The sequence below is a fragment of the Sarcophilus harrisii genome, chromosome 5, assembly GCF_902635505.1.
Source record: "Sarcophilus harrisii chromosome 5, mSarHar1.11, whole genome shotgun sequence".
Lineage (NCBI taxonomy): Eukaryota > Metazoa > Chordata > Mammalia > Dasyuromorphia > Dasyuridae > Sarcophilus > Sarcophilus harrisii.
The window spans coordinates 68,212,134-68,225,560 of record NC_045430.1 but is presented as its reverse complement, the minus strand read 5'-3'; the positions used below and the strand labels follow the sequence as shown (position 1 = coordinate 68,225,560).

The 13,427-nt window shown below is 32.7% G+C and overlaps 1 protein-coding gene across 3 annotated transcripts in view; it reads right to left on the bottom strand.

Annotated features, from left to right (window-relative positions):
* Positions 1-13,427, bottom strand: part of LRRK2 (leucine rich repeat kinase 2) — a 177,373-nt gene that overhangs the window by 118,024 nt on the left and 45,922 nt on the right. For 2 of the 3 annotated variants that reach the window (XM_012550850.3, XM_031940540.1), the window contains 3 exons: positions 10,701-10,830; positions 9,012-9,136; positions 2,580-2,692 (listed from right to left, as the gene is read on the bottom strand). In XM_012550850.3, coding sequence (XP_012406304.1) covers positions 2,580-2,692; positions 9,012-9,136; positions 10,701-10,830 — 368 coding nt within the window. The remainder of the gene's footprint in view (positions 1-2,579; positions 2,693-9,011; positions 9,137-10,700; positions 10,831-13,427) is intronic. The other variant, XM_031940539.1, reaches the window with a different exon arrangement.

Genomic DNA, 13,427 nt, shown 5'->3' with positions numbered 1-13,427 from the left:
TTGGGGCTTAAAATTTTTTTAAATTGAGATCTATATATTCTTTCAACTGGTATTTCATTATCAGTGTTCAGAAGTTCTGGGCAATTTTCTTATATCAGGTGTTCAGGTTTTACCTCTTGTCATGCTCTTGTGGAAGATCTTTAATTCTTAAGGTGGCTCTACACCTATCTATGAGATCAATATGTTTTACTTACATAGAAACCATATTCTCTTTTGATATTGCATTTTTTTGCTTTTCTTCTTCTAGATTGTCCATTACTTCTTGGTATGAGAATTTGTAGACTCAATCTCCCGTGCTTTCTTTTGTGAGACTTGTCCATTTTCCCATTCTCCTCAATATTTTTGCTCTGCAAATTCTCTTGCATAATTCTCATTTCTCTTTTAAATTACTCAGGGTCAACAATGGTGGTTCCTGGTTCTTATATTCACAAGGTCCTCAATCTCATCAAATGTTAGATCATTTTCCTTTATTGTGTAGTATTTATTCAAAAATGCTCAAACTCATTTACTAGATTGGAAGGCCATATTTCCTTCTGTTCATGTTTTCCCTGCCAATTTATCTGTTTATATGCTTATTTTTGTTTTCTTTTTTCTGAGATCTTTGACAATTTAAAATTTGTTTTTGCTTTTTCCTTATTCTTCTTTATTCATAACTTTCTGACTCTTTTCCCTCTGATGGCAATTTCCTTTGGAGATCTCAAAGTGTATTAGCCTCATCCCATACTGGTCAATCCATGATTCACCAGTCAAAATCTCTGCCACATGTGACTTTTTGGGCAAACAGAACTGCCCTCTTTGAATGCTAAACTCTTTCCATTAGACTTGGTGAGGTGCTGCACAGCCAGATCTCTCTCTTTGCCCGCAAACATGGTTTCCTTCCCTAGTGTCCTGTTCAACTCCCATTGATCCTTGTTTCTCTAGCTAAGCACTAAGTTCACAGCATTGCAATGTTGTTGCTGTGGGGCTGTCTCATCTTAGTACTGGATGTCTGTCGAGGCCCTCACCAAGCTTATGTTTCCGAAGGGCTATTGCAGCTCTGTCTGTAGTGACCCAAGCAAACTTGTGTATCCTGGAGCCAGGAAAAAGGGCAAGGAAAACTAGAGTATAGGGTTAGTTTTGTGGCAAGCCATGTGAATCAGATCCTAGGTCTGCTAGTACAATCTTGGAGGCCTAATATTCTAGCTGTGTGAGACATGTTGGATCTCATTTTCATCTAAAGTATTAACTTTGCCTCCAGGTTTATGTCATCTGCAAATTTGCTTTCTTCTTTATTCAAATAATTGACAAAACTATTAATCTATAAGGGAACAACTCACTCATTTCCAATGGAAACCTTACAGGTTAATAAAGCACCACTAATAAATATTTTGTGGGTCCACATGTTTTACCAGTTTTTAATGCAACTATACTATCAGTTAACTCAATCTTTTCCCCAAGAATAGTGTGAAAATTTTTATTAAATTCTTTTCTAAAATCTGGTTAAACCATATCTATGTCATTCCCCTGATTTCACAGTTTAATAACATCAAAAAAAATGTGTGTCTATCACAACCTATTCTTGATGCTCTTGGTTTTATTTATATTTTTCTATAATCACCACTTTCTTCTCTGAAAGTTTATTATACTAACTATTCCCATGATACTTTCTATAATTGTACCAAAAATTGAAATCACACTGAGTAAGTTCTATCCTTTTTCCTTTTTTCTTATTTTTGAGGATCTGTATAGTTTCTTTTCTCTAATTCCATGAAACTTCCCTAATTTTCTAGCATCATTGAAAGATCACTGAAAACAAGGTTAATACTGGCAGAAATATGAAATGATCCATTAATTCTGGAAATGGCTAAATAAATTGTGACTAAATATAATAGAATATTACTGTGTCATAAGAAATTATGAGACAGTTTCAGAGAAAATTCTATGAACTGATACTGAATAAAGCAAGCAGAACTAAGAAAATAAGTTATACAAGGACACTATACAGAAAAACCACTCTTTTTATTCCAGTGATTATAATTATAATTATGATTGGCATAAAGAATCTCAGTATGGAAATTTCTTCCATTTATTAGCAAATATTTGTCAATTTATCGTCTTAGAGAGCTGCTGTTGACACCTGGAAATTAAGTGACTTGTTGGAGACTACAGAGCTAAAGAGTATCAGTCATATAGAATTTTGAGTAAATGAAAAGTAATAAAATCTAATAGTTGGATTTAACATTTTTTTTTTAACACATATAACATATATTGGATTACTTGCCATCTAGAGGAGGGGGGAGAAGGGAAAAATTTGGAACACAAGGCTATGTTGAAAAATTATCTGTCCATATGTTTTGAAAATAAAAAGCCCTTAATAATAATAAAATTAAAATAAAAAATTAAACTGTAAAAAAATAAAATAAAATCTAAAAGCCTTGTCACTATAAAACAACATCACTCCTTCTGACTATTAATGTTAGTAATTAATTAATGGCAGAACAAAATATAATTAATCTTTAGTTCTAGAGGGAATCTAAATAAGAACATTTTAGCCACATTTACTGTTGGAATATCAAAGAAAAGTAAAATGCTAAAGATACCTTATTTAAAGCACTCAGAACCAGTCTGTGAATGTCATTCAATAGGCATTGATTTTTAACCACTTTTAGATTTATATTTAATGAAACATCTTCTTCAGGTTCCTTCTTTGAGTCTAAACACAAAGGAAAAAATTACTAGTTTTTTGGAGAAGATTAAACAATTTAATAATTCTACTTACTATGCATTTAGTAAACTATAAGGTATTTGTTGGACTTTTTGACACCAAAAAGAAAACTTGTAGAGAGTTTACATCAGTGGTTCTCAAAGCCTGGTCCAGAGCATCCTGGGAATCTCTGAAATCTTTTCAGAGAGTCTACAAATTCATAATTAGTTTTTATTTTTAATGTGATCAATATCTATAACTATAAACCACATAAACAAAATCTCTTTGGACAGATCCTCAATCATCTTTAATAGGATAAAGATATTGAGAACAAAACTTTGAGGACCACTGGTACATATCTAATACTACATGACAAGGTATGAAATGAAGTAGGGATTGAATAATAAGTGTCTAAAGTTGGTGAATACAAATGAAGAGCAAAAAATTAAGCAGGATTATCTGCTAAAATAAGATCTTTTGTTAATTGTTTATAGTGAGAAGATAAGATGAAATTAAGAAACTAAAATGACTTCAACTAATAATATAACATTTAAGAAAAAATCTGGTCATAAATGGTGACAGACAAGGAATGGTCAGATAAAAGATGTGAGGTGTAAGAAAGATGCAACTACATGCCATGGCAAAGAAAATGCAAAATGTGATTTTAATAGAAAAAAATACAATGCCATCTTAATTTCAGTGAAATGAGGCTAATGAAAAGGCAAGAGCAGTAATATAACTTAATTAAAGAAATATAAAGTAGTTTACATTTAGCTATATTATATCATTGTTCAAACGATAATATAAAAAATTAGGAGTCATATATGCAATCGATAACACAACCACTAATAACTGATGGTATTTTGAAAACTCAAGGGTGGAATAGAGGTGGAGCCAAGAGGGCAAAGGGGCCACACGTTTCTTTCTAACATTTTCTCACAACTCTCACACTAATTAGCAAATATAGCCTCTGAATTAGTTCTGGACTGGGAGAATCCATGAATATTGGGAGTGCAACAAATCACCAGCAGAAGATAATTTCAAAGCTCTCCAAAAAAGGTCTGTTTCAATTGGGCATAAAGGGAGGTGGGCTAAACGTAAGCAAGATGGGCACAACACAGAGTCCTGGGGCAGCAGAGAAGCTATGGCAATGTTGGCTACTCTGCCCTGGCTGCAAGCCAGTAGATCAGCAGAGAGGTTATAAAATACCCAACACAAACACAAAAGGTCAATAGTGAACCCCAAAGGGCCAGAATCTCATGGGGCCTGACCATGGCGACCCAGCACCAGGAGTGAGTCAGCACTGACCCAGGTCAGCCACGGCTGCTTATATAGGAAGTTGCTGCTAATAGAGAAAACTTGGAAAACCACCCCTACCCTAACAGCAAACCTTAACTTTTTTTAAAAAAAATGAGTAAAAAAGTAAAGAGGATGCTGACGATAGACAGCTTTTATGGTGAAAGAAAAGAACAGATTTCAAATCCGGAGGAAACTAAAAGCAGATTGTCTTGAGATGAAGCCCCAAAAGGTGATATAAACTGATCCCCATCACACAAGGCTATCCTAGAAGAAATTTAAAAGGATCTTAAAAGAAAGCTAGTAGAAAAATGGGGAAAGAAAATTAAAACTTTGCAAGAGGATTTGGAAAAGGCATATGACTCATTAAAACAAAGATTTGATAAAAATGGAAAAAAATTAACTCCTTAAAATAATGAATTTGTGAAATGGAAAAAGAAAATAACTCCTTAAAAAAAGAATGTGTAAAATGGACAAAGAAAATAACTCCTTAAAAAACATAATTGGTAAAATGGAAAAAAAATTCCAGAGAACAAAACAACTCATTTAAAAATTCAATTGGGCAAATACAAAAAGAAGTTAAAAAAAAGTAAATGAAGAAAATAATTCACTAAAAATCAGAGCTGAAAAATGGAAATGAATGTCTCAATGAGACAACAAGAATCAGTCAATCAAAACCAAAAAAAAAAAAAAAAAAAAAAAGAAAGAAAAAAATAGGAAAAATGTAAAATACCTACTTGGGAAAACAACCAACATGGAAAATAGATCTAGGAGAGACAATCTAAGAATTATTGGACTCCCTGAAATACATGATGAAAAAAAAAAAAGAGCTGAGACACTATTTTTCAGGAAATCACCAAAGAGAACTACCAGGATGTCATAGAATCAAAAGATTAAAATAGCCACTGAAAGAATTCACTAAACACTTCCTGAAAGATACCCCCAAATTAAAACTCCAAGAAATATCATGACTAAATTTCAGAACTATTGGACCAAGGAAAAAATATTACAAGCAGCCAAAAAAAAAAAAAAACCCCAAACAATTCAAATATCAATGAGCAACAACATGATTTACCCAGGACCTAGCAGCTTCCACCTTAAAAGATCGAAGGGCCTAGAATATGATATTCTGAAGGGCAAAGGAACTTGGAATGTAGCCAAGAATAAATTACCCTGCTAAACTGAGCATTTTCTTTCAAGGAAGAAGATGGATATTCAATGAAACAGATGAATTCCATTTATTTCTGATGAAAAGACCAGAGCTGAACAGAAAATATGACCTCCAAATATAGAACTCAAGAGAAGCATAAAAAGATAAACAGAAAAAAAATTATAATCTACTTTTTGTAGCAGCTAGAAACTGGAAACTGAGTGGATGCCCATCAACTAGAGAATGGCTGAATAAACTATAGTATATGAATGTTATTGAATATTATTGTTCTGTAAGAAATGACCAGCAGGATGATTTCAGAGAAGCCTGGAGAGATCTACATGAACAATGCTAAGTGAAATGAGCAGAACCAGGAGATCATTATATACTTCAACAACAAGACCATACAATGATCAATTCTGATGGATGTGACTCTCTTCAATAATGAGAGGATTCAACCCAGTTCCACTTGCTCAATGATGAAGAAAGCCATCTATATGCAGAGAGAGGACTGTGGGAACTGAGTGTGGACTACAACATAGCATTCTCACTCTTTCTGTTGTTGTTTTCTTGCATTTTGTTTTCTTTCACAGCTTTTTTCTTCCTTTTTGATCTGATTTTTCTTGTGCAGCAAGATAACTATATAAATATAAGTATGTGTGTATATTGGATTTAACATCTATTTTAACATATTTAATATATTGGACTACCTGCCAGTTAGGAGAGGGGGTGGGGGGAAGGAGGGGAAAATTTGGAATGGAAGGTTTTGCAAGGGTCAATGTTGAAAAATTACCCATGCATATGCTTTGTAAATAAAAAACTTTAATAAAAAAAAGTGAAAAAAAAAAGATTCAATAGAACCAGAATAAAGTTCTTGTTAGTAAATGAGTCTTATACCTTTTATACTGAATTTCAAGCATAGGACTAGAGTAGTTCTGGACAATTGATTATATATCCATTAAGCCAAAATACTTAATAGGACCAAACTATGCTTCTGCTTTTGGACTATAAGGAACTTTCCTCCTTATACATATGTTCCTTTTTGAAAGTATTTTTATGTAACTCATTTAGTGTCTTGTTGCTGAAGGAATGAATGTTAAGTATTCAATTGGCTACAAATACAGTTAATATTAAAGACATGAATTAAAAAAAAGAAAACTAATCAAATATATTTCACAATGAGTAACCTCAGGAAATTTCATGAAAAATGCTATAATCTAAACTGACTGATAACATTTCTCTTTTTTTAAATAAATATTTTGATAATAACTATTTCAAAAATATTTTATTAAATTCCTAGTTGCAGGGGTTGGCCAGTTGTGTTCGATTCTGAGCCCGTTTGGGATTTTCTTGGCAAAAACACTGGAGTAGCATGCTACTTCCTTCTCCAGCTTGTTTTGCAGATAAGGAAACTGCAACAGGCAAACAAGGTTAAGTGACTTGCCTACCAGGGTCACATAACTAGTAAGAGTCTGAGGCCAGATTCAAACTCAGGAAAATGAGTCTTCCTGACCCTGGGCCTGACACCCTATCCACTGCATTACCTAGTTGCCCTATACTAAAACCTACTACAGACCAGGTCAAGAAAATTTTGATTTTGGTAGGGATGTTTAAGGGAAATTTATGAGTATGAAATTTGTACATTGTGAGTTGGAGATTCCAGTGAAGCATTAAGATGGAGATTAAATATATATATATATATATTTTTTTTTTTGATGAGGAAATTGGAGTTAAGTGATTTGCCCAGGGTCACACAGCTAGGAAGTATTAAGTGTCTAAGGACAGATTTGAACTCAGGTCCTCCTAACTTCAGGGCTGGTGCTCTACCTACTGAGCCATTTAGCTGTCTCAGATGGAGATTTTTAACACAAATAAAAACATAGTACTAGAAGTTCCAGGATAAGTTTGGAAATGGCAACACAGATTTGAGAGATGCATAAAAGGAACTGCTAAAGTATATGAAATGCATGGAGAAAGTTAAGGAAAAAAATGCAAAGATAAGACTTTATGAGATACTTCAAAGAATTAAGAATATAAATCTTTAAAGGTCATCAAAAGCATCCAAAGATACAGAAAGAAAAAGAAAAAGAAAAACTTAGAAAAGATCACAGACTACAGGAAGATGAAGAGTAGGAATGAATGGAGGAAGCAAATTAAAGGTGACAGTTTAGGAATCTATACCAAGTTTGGCAGTAAAAGAAGTAGAGAGAAATAGGAGGATATATATATATATATATATATATATATATATATATATATATATATATATATATATATATATGTATGTGTGTGTATAGCATATCAAGATAAATTTATTTAGAAAAGAACATGTTTGCAAACAAGGCAAACAAAAAAGGAGAAAGTATGGAAAGTGACTGATTATACACAAAAGGGGAGAGGGGAATAAGTTAGTAAAGTGAATGACTAGAGGAGAATGAAGGTAATAGAAGCATTAATTTTAGAAAGAAGAAGGCCATCTCATACTCTGAGCGCACAGAGGAAAGAAGGTTTAAGGATAGAGGTTTTGAGACAAGGAGAAGATATAAAAAACAAAAAAAGAAGCCTTAAGAAAAAAGACTGGAATATAATTAGAGGTATCTGAAGAGAGAAAATGTTTTGGGGAAGCTGCTGTAGGAAGTATGGCAGATGAATAAAAGGCACTTATCTCTTTCTTTACTGTCTAGTTGAGATTAGTAGATGAGATTACATCACTCAATCATGCATAACATCAATATTAAACACTTCCAAGTTTATGGATGTGTCTAAATATGCAAAAGAGATGTGTTACCCTTTTTAAAAAATTTCCCCATATTAATGTGTTGTAATTTTGATTTAGGTAGTAATGTTGAAGTCCTAATGAGCGGAAAAAACCTGGAAAAACTTGGAAAGAGCATGAGTTGATACTACGTGAAGTGAGCAGAACTAGGACACTGTACATAGTAACAGCAAGATTATGTGATGATCAGCTATGACAGACTTAGCTCTTCTCAGCAATACAGTGATCCATGACAATTCCAATAGCCATCTGCAACCAGAGATAAAGCTATGGATACTGAACACAATTTGAAGCATACTATTTTCACCTTTTTTTTTAAAGAAAGGAAATTTGCCTTTTCTTTCCCTTTTGTTCTGATTTTTCTTTTACAACATAACTAATATGGAAATATATTTAAAATGTTTGTACACATATAATCTTTATCAGATTGCATGCTGTCTTGGGAGAGGGGAGAAAAAAGAGGAAAATAAAAAATATGGAATTCAAAATTTTACAAAAATGAATATTGAAAATTATCTTTACATGCACTTTGGAAAAAATAATATTGAAAAGTAAAAAAAAATAAAAAAGAATGCACCTGTTGACTCTAAAGGTTTTTTTTTAAATATTTAAGTTATTTTTTATTGTTTTTACTCTTTCTCACTACCACTCCTCTGTATTGATCAGTAGAAAAAAGGGCAGGAGAACGTGAAATAAAACTCTTAACAAATATGCATAGTCCAATAAAAAATTCCCATATTGACCATGTCCAGAATTACATGTCTTATTCTGGATTTTCTGGTTTTAATCACTTCTCCAGCAGGTAGTGTATATACACTATACATCCTCTGAAAGTGAAGGTCATTTCAAAAGAATTCTAAAAATGTGCTTTAAAAGGACAATGTCAGCATTAAAGTCTCCTAATATCAAAGCTCATTGACCACATTACTTTATAAGAATTTAATTTCTTTCATTTTTCATGAGATTACTGTTTAAGTTAGGCTAAAAATATTTTATTATTGGCAACAAAATATCTAGATATTTAATGATAAGTCAGAAATGTGTCCAACTTGCTATCTTTTCCCATTTCATTTCCTCTGGCAAACAAAACCAATTATATCACTTACCTGGCACAATAATATGTAAAATAGTTCGGAGTGCCTCCAGTTGCACTGTTGATGAGGTTTTGTGACTTTTCATAACTTTTATTATGTGAGATGTCACTGATGTCATTACATCTACATGAAGGTTACTGAAGATATGGAATTTAAATAAATGATAAAATGTAAAATACTATACAATACATCTATACATTCAAAACAACAAAATGAGATGAATGTTACACATGACTTTAATTAAAATTGTATGCAGTGAACTTTATGAAATTAATCTTTTAGACAATATAAAAAATTTAACAACAATCTAAATGAGGGTCAGTGTGTTAAGATGCCAAAGTCAGATTAAGTCTCTCATTTTCTTATTAAATTTTTATATATACAACACATTGTAGTCTCCTAGAAGAAAAGAATACTTCCTATATAAACCAGTATGCCATTATGACTGGAGCTCAGTATTATCATGTGACAGATTTTTAAGGCTAAAGATATTAATTTCTTTTTCATAAATAAAATTTTCACATGTAAACATATTACATTTAGATATTTTCCTCAATGGAAAATAATAACAAATTCCCCCCCCCCCTTTTTTTTGCCAAGGCAAAAAAGGGTCACACAGTGAGGAAGTGTTAAGTGTCTCGGGCTAGATTTGAACTCAGGTCCTCCTGACTTCAGGGCTGGTGTTCTATTCACTGCACCACCTAACTGGCCCCCCCCACATTTTTAAAAAAAGTTGATATATTACCAAACTATAAAGAAAACAGATTTATTCTTAACATTCCTAAATTTTGTAATTCTATAAAAAACAATTTAAAGTTTTCTAAAAATTAATAAAAATTAATCTACATTGCTTTTAGTAGTTAGTAAAAATGGAATCTTGCTTATAAAAACTTTCTGAGTAATTAAAAGGCCTAAACTGCTTATAAAAATTTTTTTGAGTAATTAAACAACCTAAAAATAATTTAAAGTCTCATATGGATTCCTGATAACTGAGGCAGAAAACCATTATCAAGGTTACTTTTATGCATAATTTTAAACCATTTTTATACCTCTATTTCTCATTTGTCAGTATTGATTAAACAATCAGATTACAAGTAGAGTAACTGCAATGTAATGTCTTCCCATATTTACACTTTCTTCTAATCTGATGTGTTAGTACACAGGCAATTAATTTGGAAATTACTCCTATCCCAATAATCTTCTTTGTATAATCAGTAATAAAATTCAGGACCTTGTAATGGGAGATCAATTATAATGGTAGTCAGCTAGTGGTTTATAAATTTAAGTCAGCAGAGAAGAGAGACAACTAGGTAGATTTCTTCTTGCTTATATCTATTTCTCTCATATCAATGGATCAAATGAAAGAAAATGAGATAATCCATAATGTATAAACTTTAAAATATTAAATAAATGCTAGTTATCATTTAATACACACTTGAAGAATAGGTGGGTTCTGTCTATAAATGCAATTAAAGACTCCCTCCTTCCCCAAATCTAGTACTTAGAAAATTTAAGTAGAAATTCTAAAAATCTAAAAATAAGGGTCCTTTCTGTCCTTGAAGTGAACTGATGATGCTACAAAATTAAGACCATAATTTTTAAAAAAAACTTTCAAATTTCTGATTATTCAAAACTGCTTATAACAAAATTCTATCTGATCCAAAATCAGGCATATTCAGTATCTCCATAAATCTGAATTACCTTCCTTCCAAAAGATGATTTAACATTTTACATCCACTTTCAGCTACTTCAGGAAAGTCTAAATGCTTCATCATAAATCGCATTACATTCCAGTATATTCCTTTTGATAACAGGGCTTTTCTGATATTAACTACAAGAGAACATATATTATTTGCAAAAATGAAAATAAAGATGTGTAAACATTTTATAAAAGAATGTATTTACATACTTCAAATTAATAGGAAAATAGAATAATACAGATTAACTTCTATAATTTGTCTATTATTACCAATTATTCTAAAATAGAAGTTTCTAGGTCACCTGGCAAATAAGATAGATGACAAGACATTTTCTTTGATTCCCATGAGCTCTTAAACCTTCCCAAAACAGAAACTATGAACCATATATAAAGCACCATCAGTTGTCTCCCTGGTCTAAGACAACCAGAATTCAAAAGAAGGTCAAAGAAAGAAAAAACATGAACTGATACCTATTCTGAACTTATTCAGCACCCTTTGTCTAGCATGCTTTCAGCAATGTGGCTACACTCTACAACCCAACATGAAAGAAACAAGAAAACAAGCAAGAAATTTCCTTTCAGGAATATAGACAGGAGAAGAATTTATGCCCAAACAAGAGAAAACTGGATAAAATGGGAGCATAGTAGTATATAAAATTTAAAACTTTTTGGACAAACAAAACCAGTATAATTAGAAAGAAGAGTTAAGTAGGAAAAAAAAAACTAATTTTATACTGAATTTCATTAGTAAATGACTCTCAGGTTGCATAAGGAATGGATTTGAACTTTTAAAAATAAAAGCCATCCCTCAATTGATAAATAGTTAAAAGATATGAATAGGGAGCTCTTGAAAAGAAGAAATTCAAGCTACCAACAACCATATGAAAAAAGTGCTCCAAAATAGAGGATTGGAGAAATGCAAATTTAAACTCTGATGTTTCGCTTATACTTACAGGTTGACAAAAATGATAAAAAAGGGAATTGATAAATACTGGAGGGATTGTGGGAAAAGAAGAACATTAATGTACCACTGATTAAGGTATTAATGGATCCAGCTGTTCTGGATAGCAATTTGGAGCTATGACCCCAAAGTGAATAAAACCTGGCAAATACTTTGATTGAGCAATGTTACCAATATGTAGAGCCAAGTATTGAGAACCGCAGAAGTTAATTGAGCAGAAGAGAAGTATGGGGAAATCTATACATTTAGAGAAATAAGTTGAAAAGCCTTAGTGAAATGGCATTATAAATATTTGAGAATAGGTTCCAGGATGAGGAAGGGATCTTAGACCCTAAGGTGTGTACTGATCTAAGAAAAAATTCAGAAGCAAGGAATAATTTCATGGCTAGAACAGAGATCAAAGAAAAGCCTATAGGTCTAACACTATTAACATGGAAATTTAAAAGCAGAGCTTCCCTGGCTAAGTGGTTGAGCCCAACAGGAGTCTCCTGGAACTCCAACTTATGACAAATCCAAAAGTATGTTGGTCATATCCAAATAAAGAGCAAGAATTTGCAGAATGCAGACTTTGCCCTGGATGAGATCACTATGACAGCCCTGGAAGCTTTCAGGCCTACCACTTTAGCTATAGATATAGACAGAAAAATGCAATACTCAATATTCCAAGAAAAAAGTAATAAAATGCACAAGTTCAGGTCAGAAAATTAAAGAATCAAATGGTGGAGAAAAGGCACCAACTTGCCAGAACTCTCACATAACCTCCTCCATACACCTTTTAAAAATAGTATAAAATAATTCTTGGAGTGGTAGAATCCACAAAAGCACAGGGTAAAGTAATTTTGCAGCAAAAGACAATTTAGAAGATCAGTGGGAAAGAGCTGTTGCACGTAAGTGAGAATGGAACACAATCTAGCAGAGATGACCTCAGCTCCAGCCGCAGCAAATCAGGACTGGATCTTGGGAGAAACCAAACAGCAGTGACAGCTGCTCCTTTCGGAGACCAGAGGAAAAACGGGGATTGAACAGTAAATGGTCACAAAGACAGTACAGGAGTCTCTTTGCTAGCACTAAGGCAAGACTATTGTTTTGCCCATCCTGGGATTGGGTTTTAGTCCTTAGTGATAGTTCCAAGTCAAGAAGAATAGAATACCAGAGCTTGTAGCCCCAGTAGAGCAGGAGCCCTCCTCACAATTTCAGGGCAGAAAAGTGTACTTATGGTTATTCACAGACTAGAATATGGGGCAGAAGAGTAGTAAACAGGCCTCTTCTTAGATCATATTTATTTGGGAGAGCTGAAAATCTCTAAGTCCCTAGAAGCGTCTCTGAAAACAGCTTCATAAAATCCTTGAAGCTTGGGATAATGTACCCTCTACCTTGGAAGCAGAGCCTTAATATAACAAAAGGGTTAAAAAATAAAATATAGACTGGAAAAATGAGCCAACAAAAGAAAAAAAAATTCTAGCTATAGATAAGTACTTTGGTGACAAGGAAGATCAAAACACACATTCAGAAGAAGATAAAAAAAGTCAAAGGTCCAACATCCAAAACCTCCAAGAAAAATATGACTTGAACTCTGACCATGAAAGGGATCAAAAATGATTCTGAAAAGTATGATAGGTAGAGTAAAAACTGGGAAGAGAAATTAGAATGATGCAAGAAAATCCATGAAAAAATAGATAATATCTTGGTAAGGAATACACATAACAATGGTGAAGAAAAGAATACCTTAAAAAAATAGACTTAGCCAAATGGTAAAGGAAGTACAAAA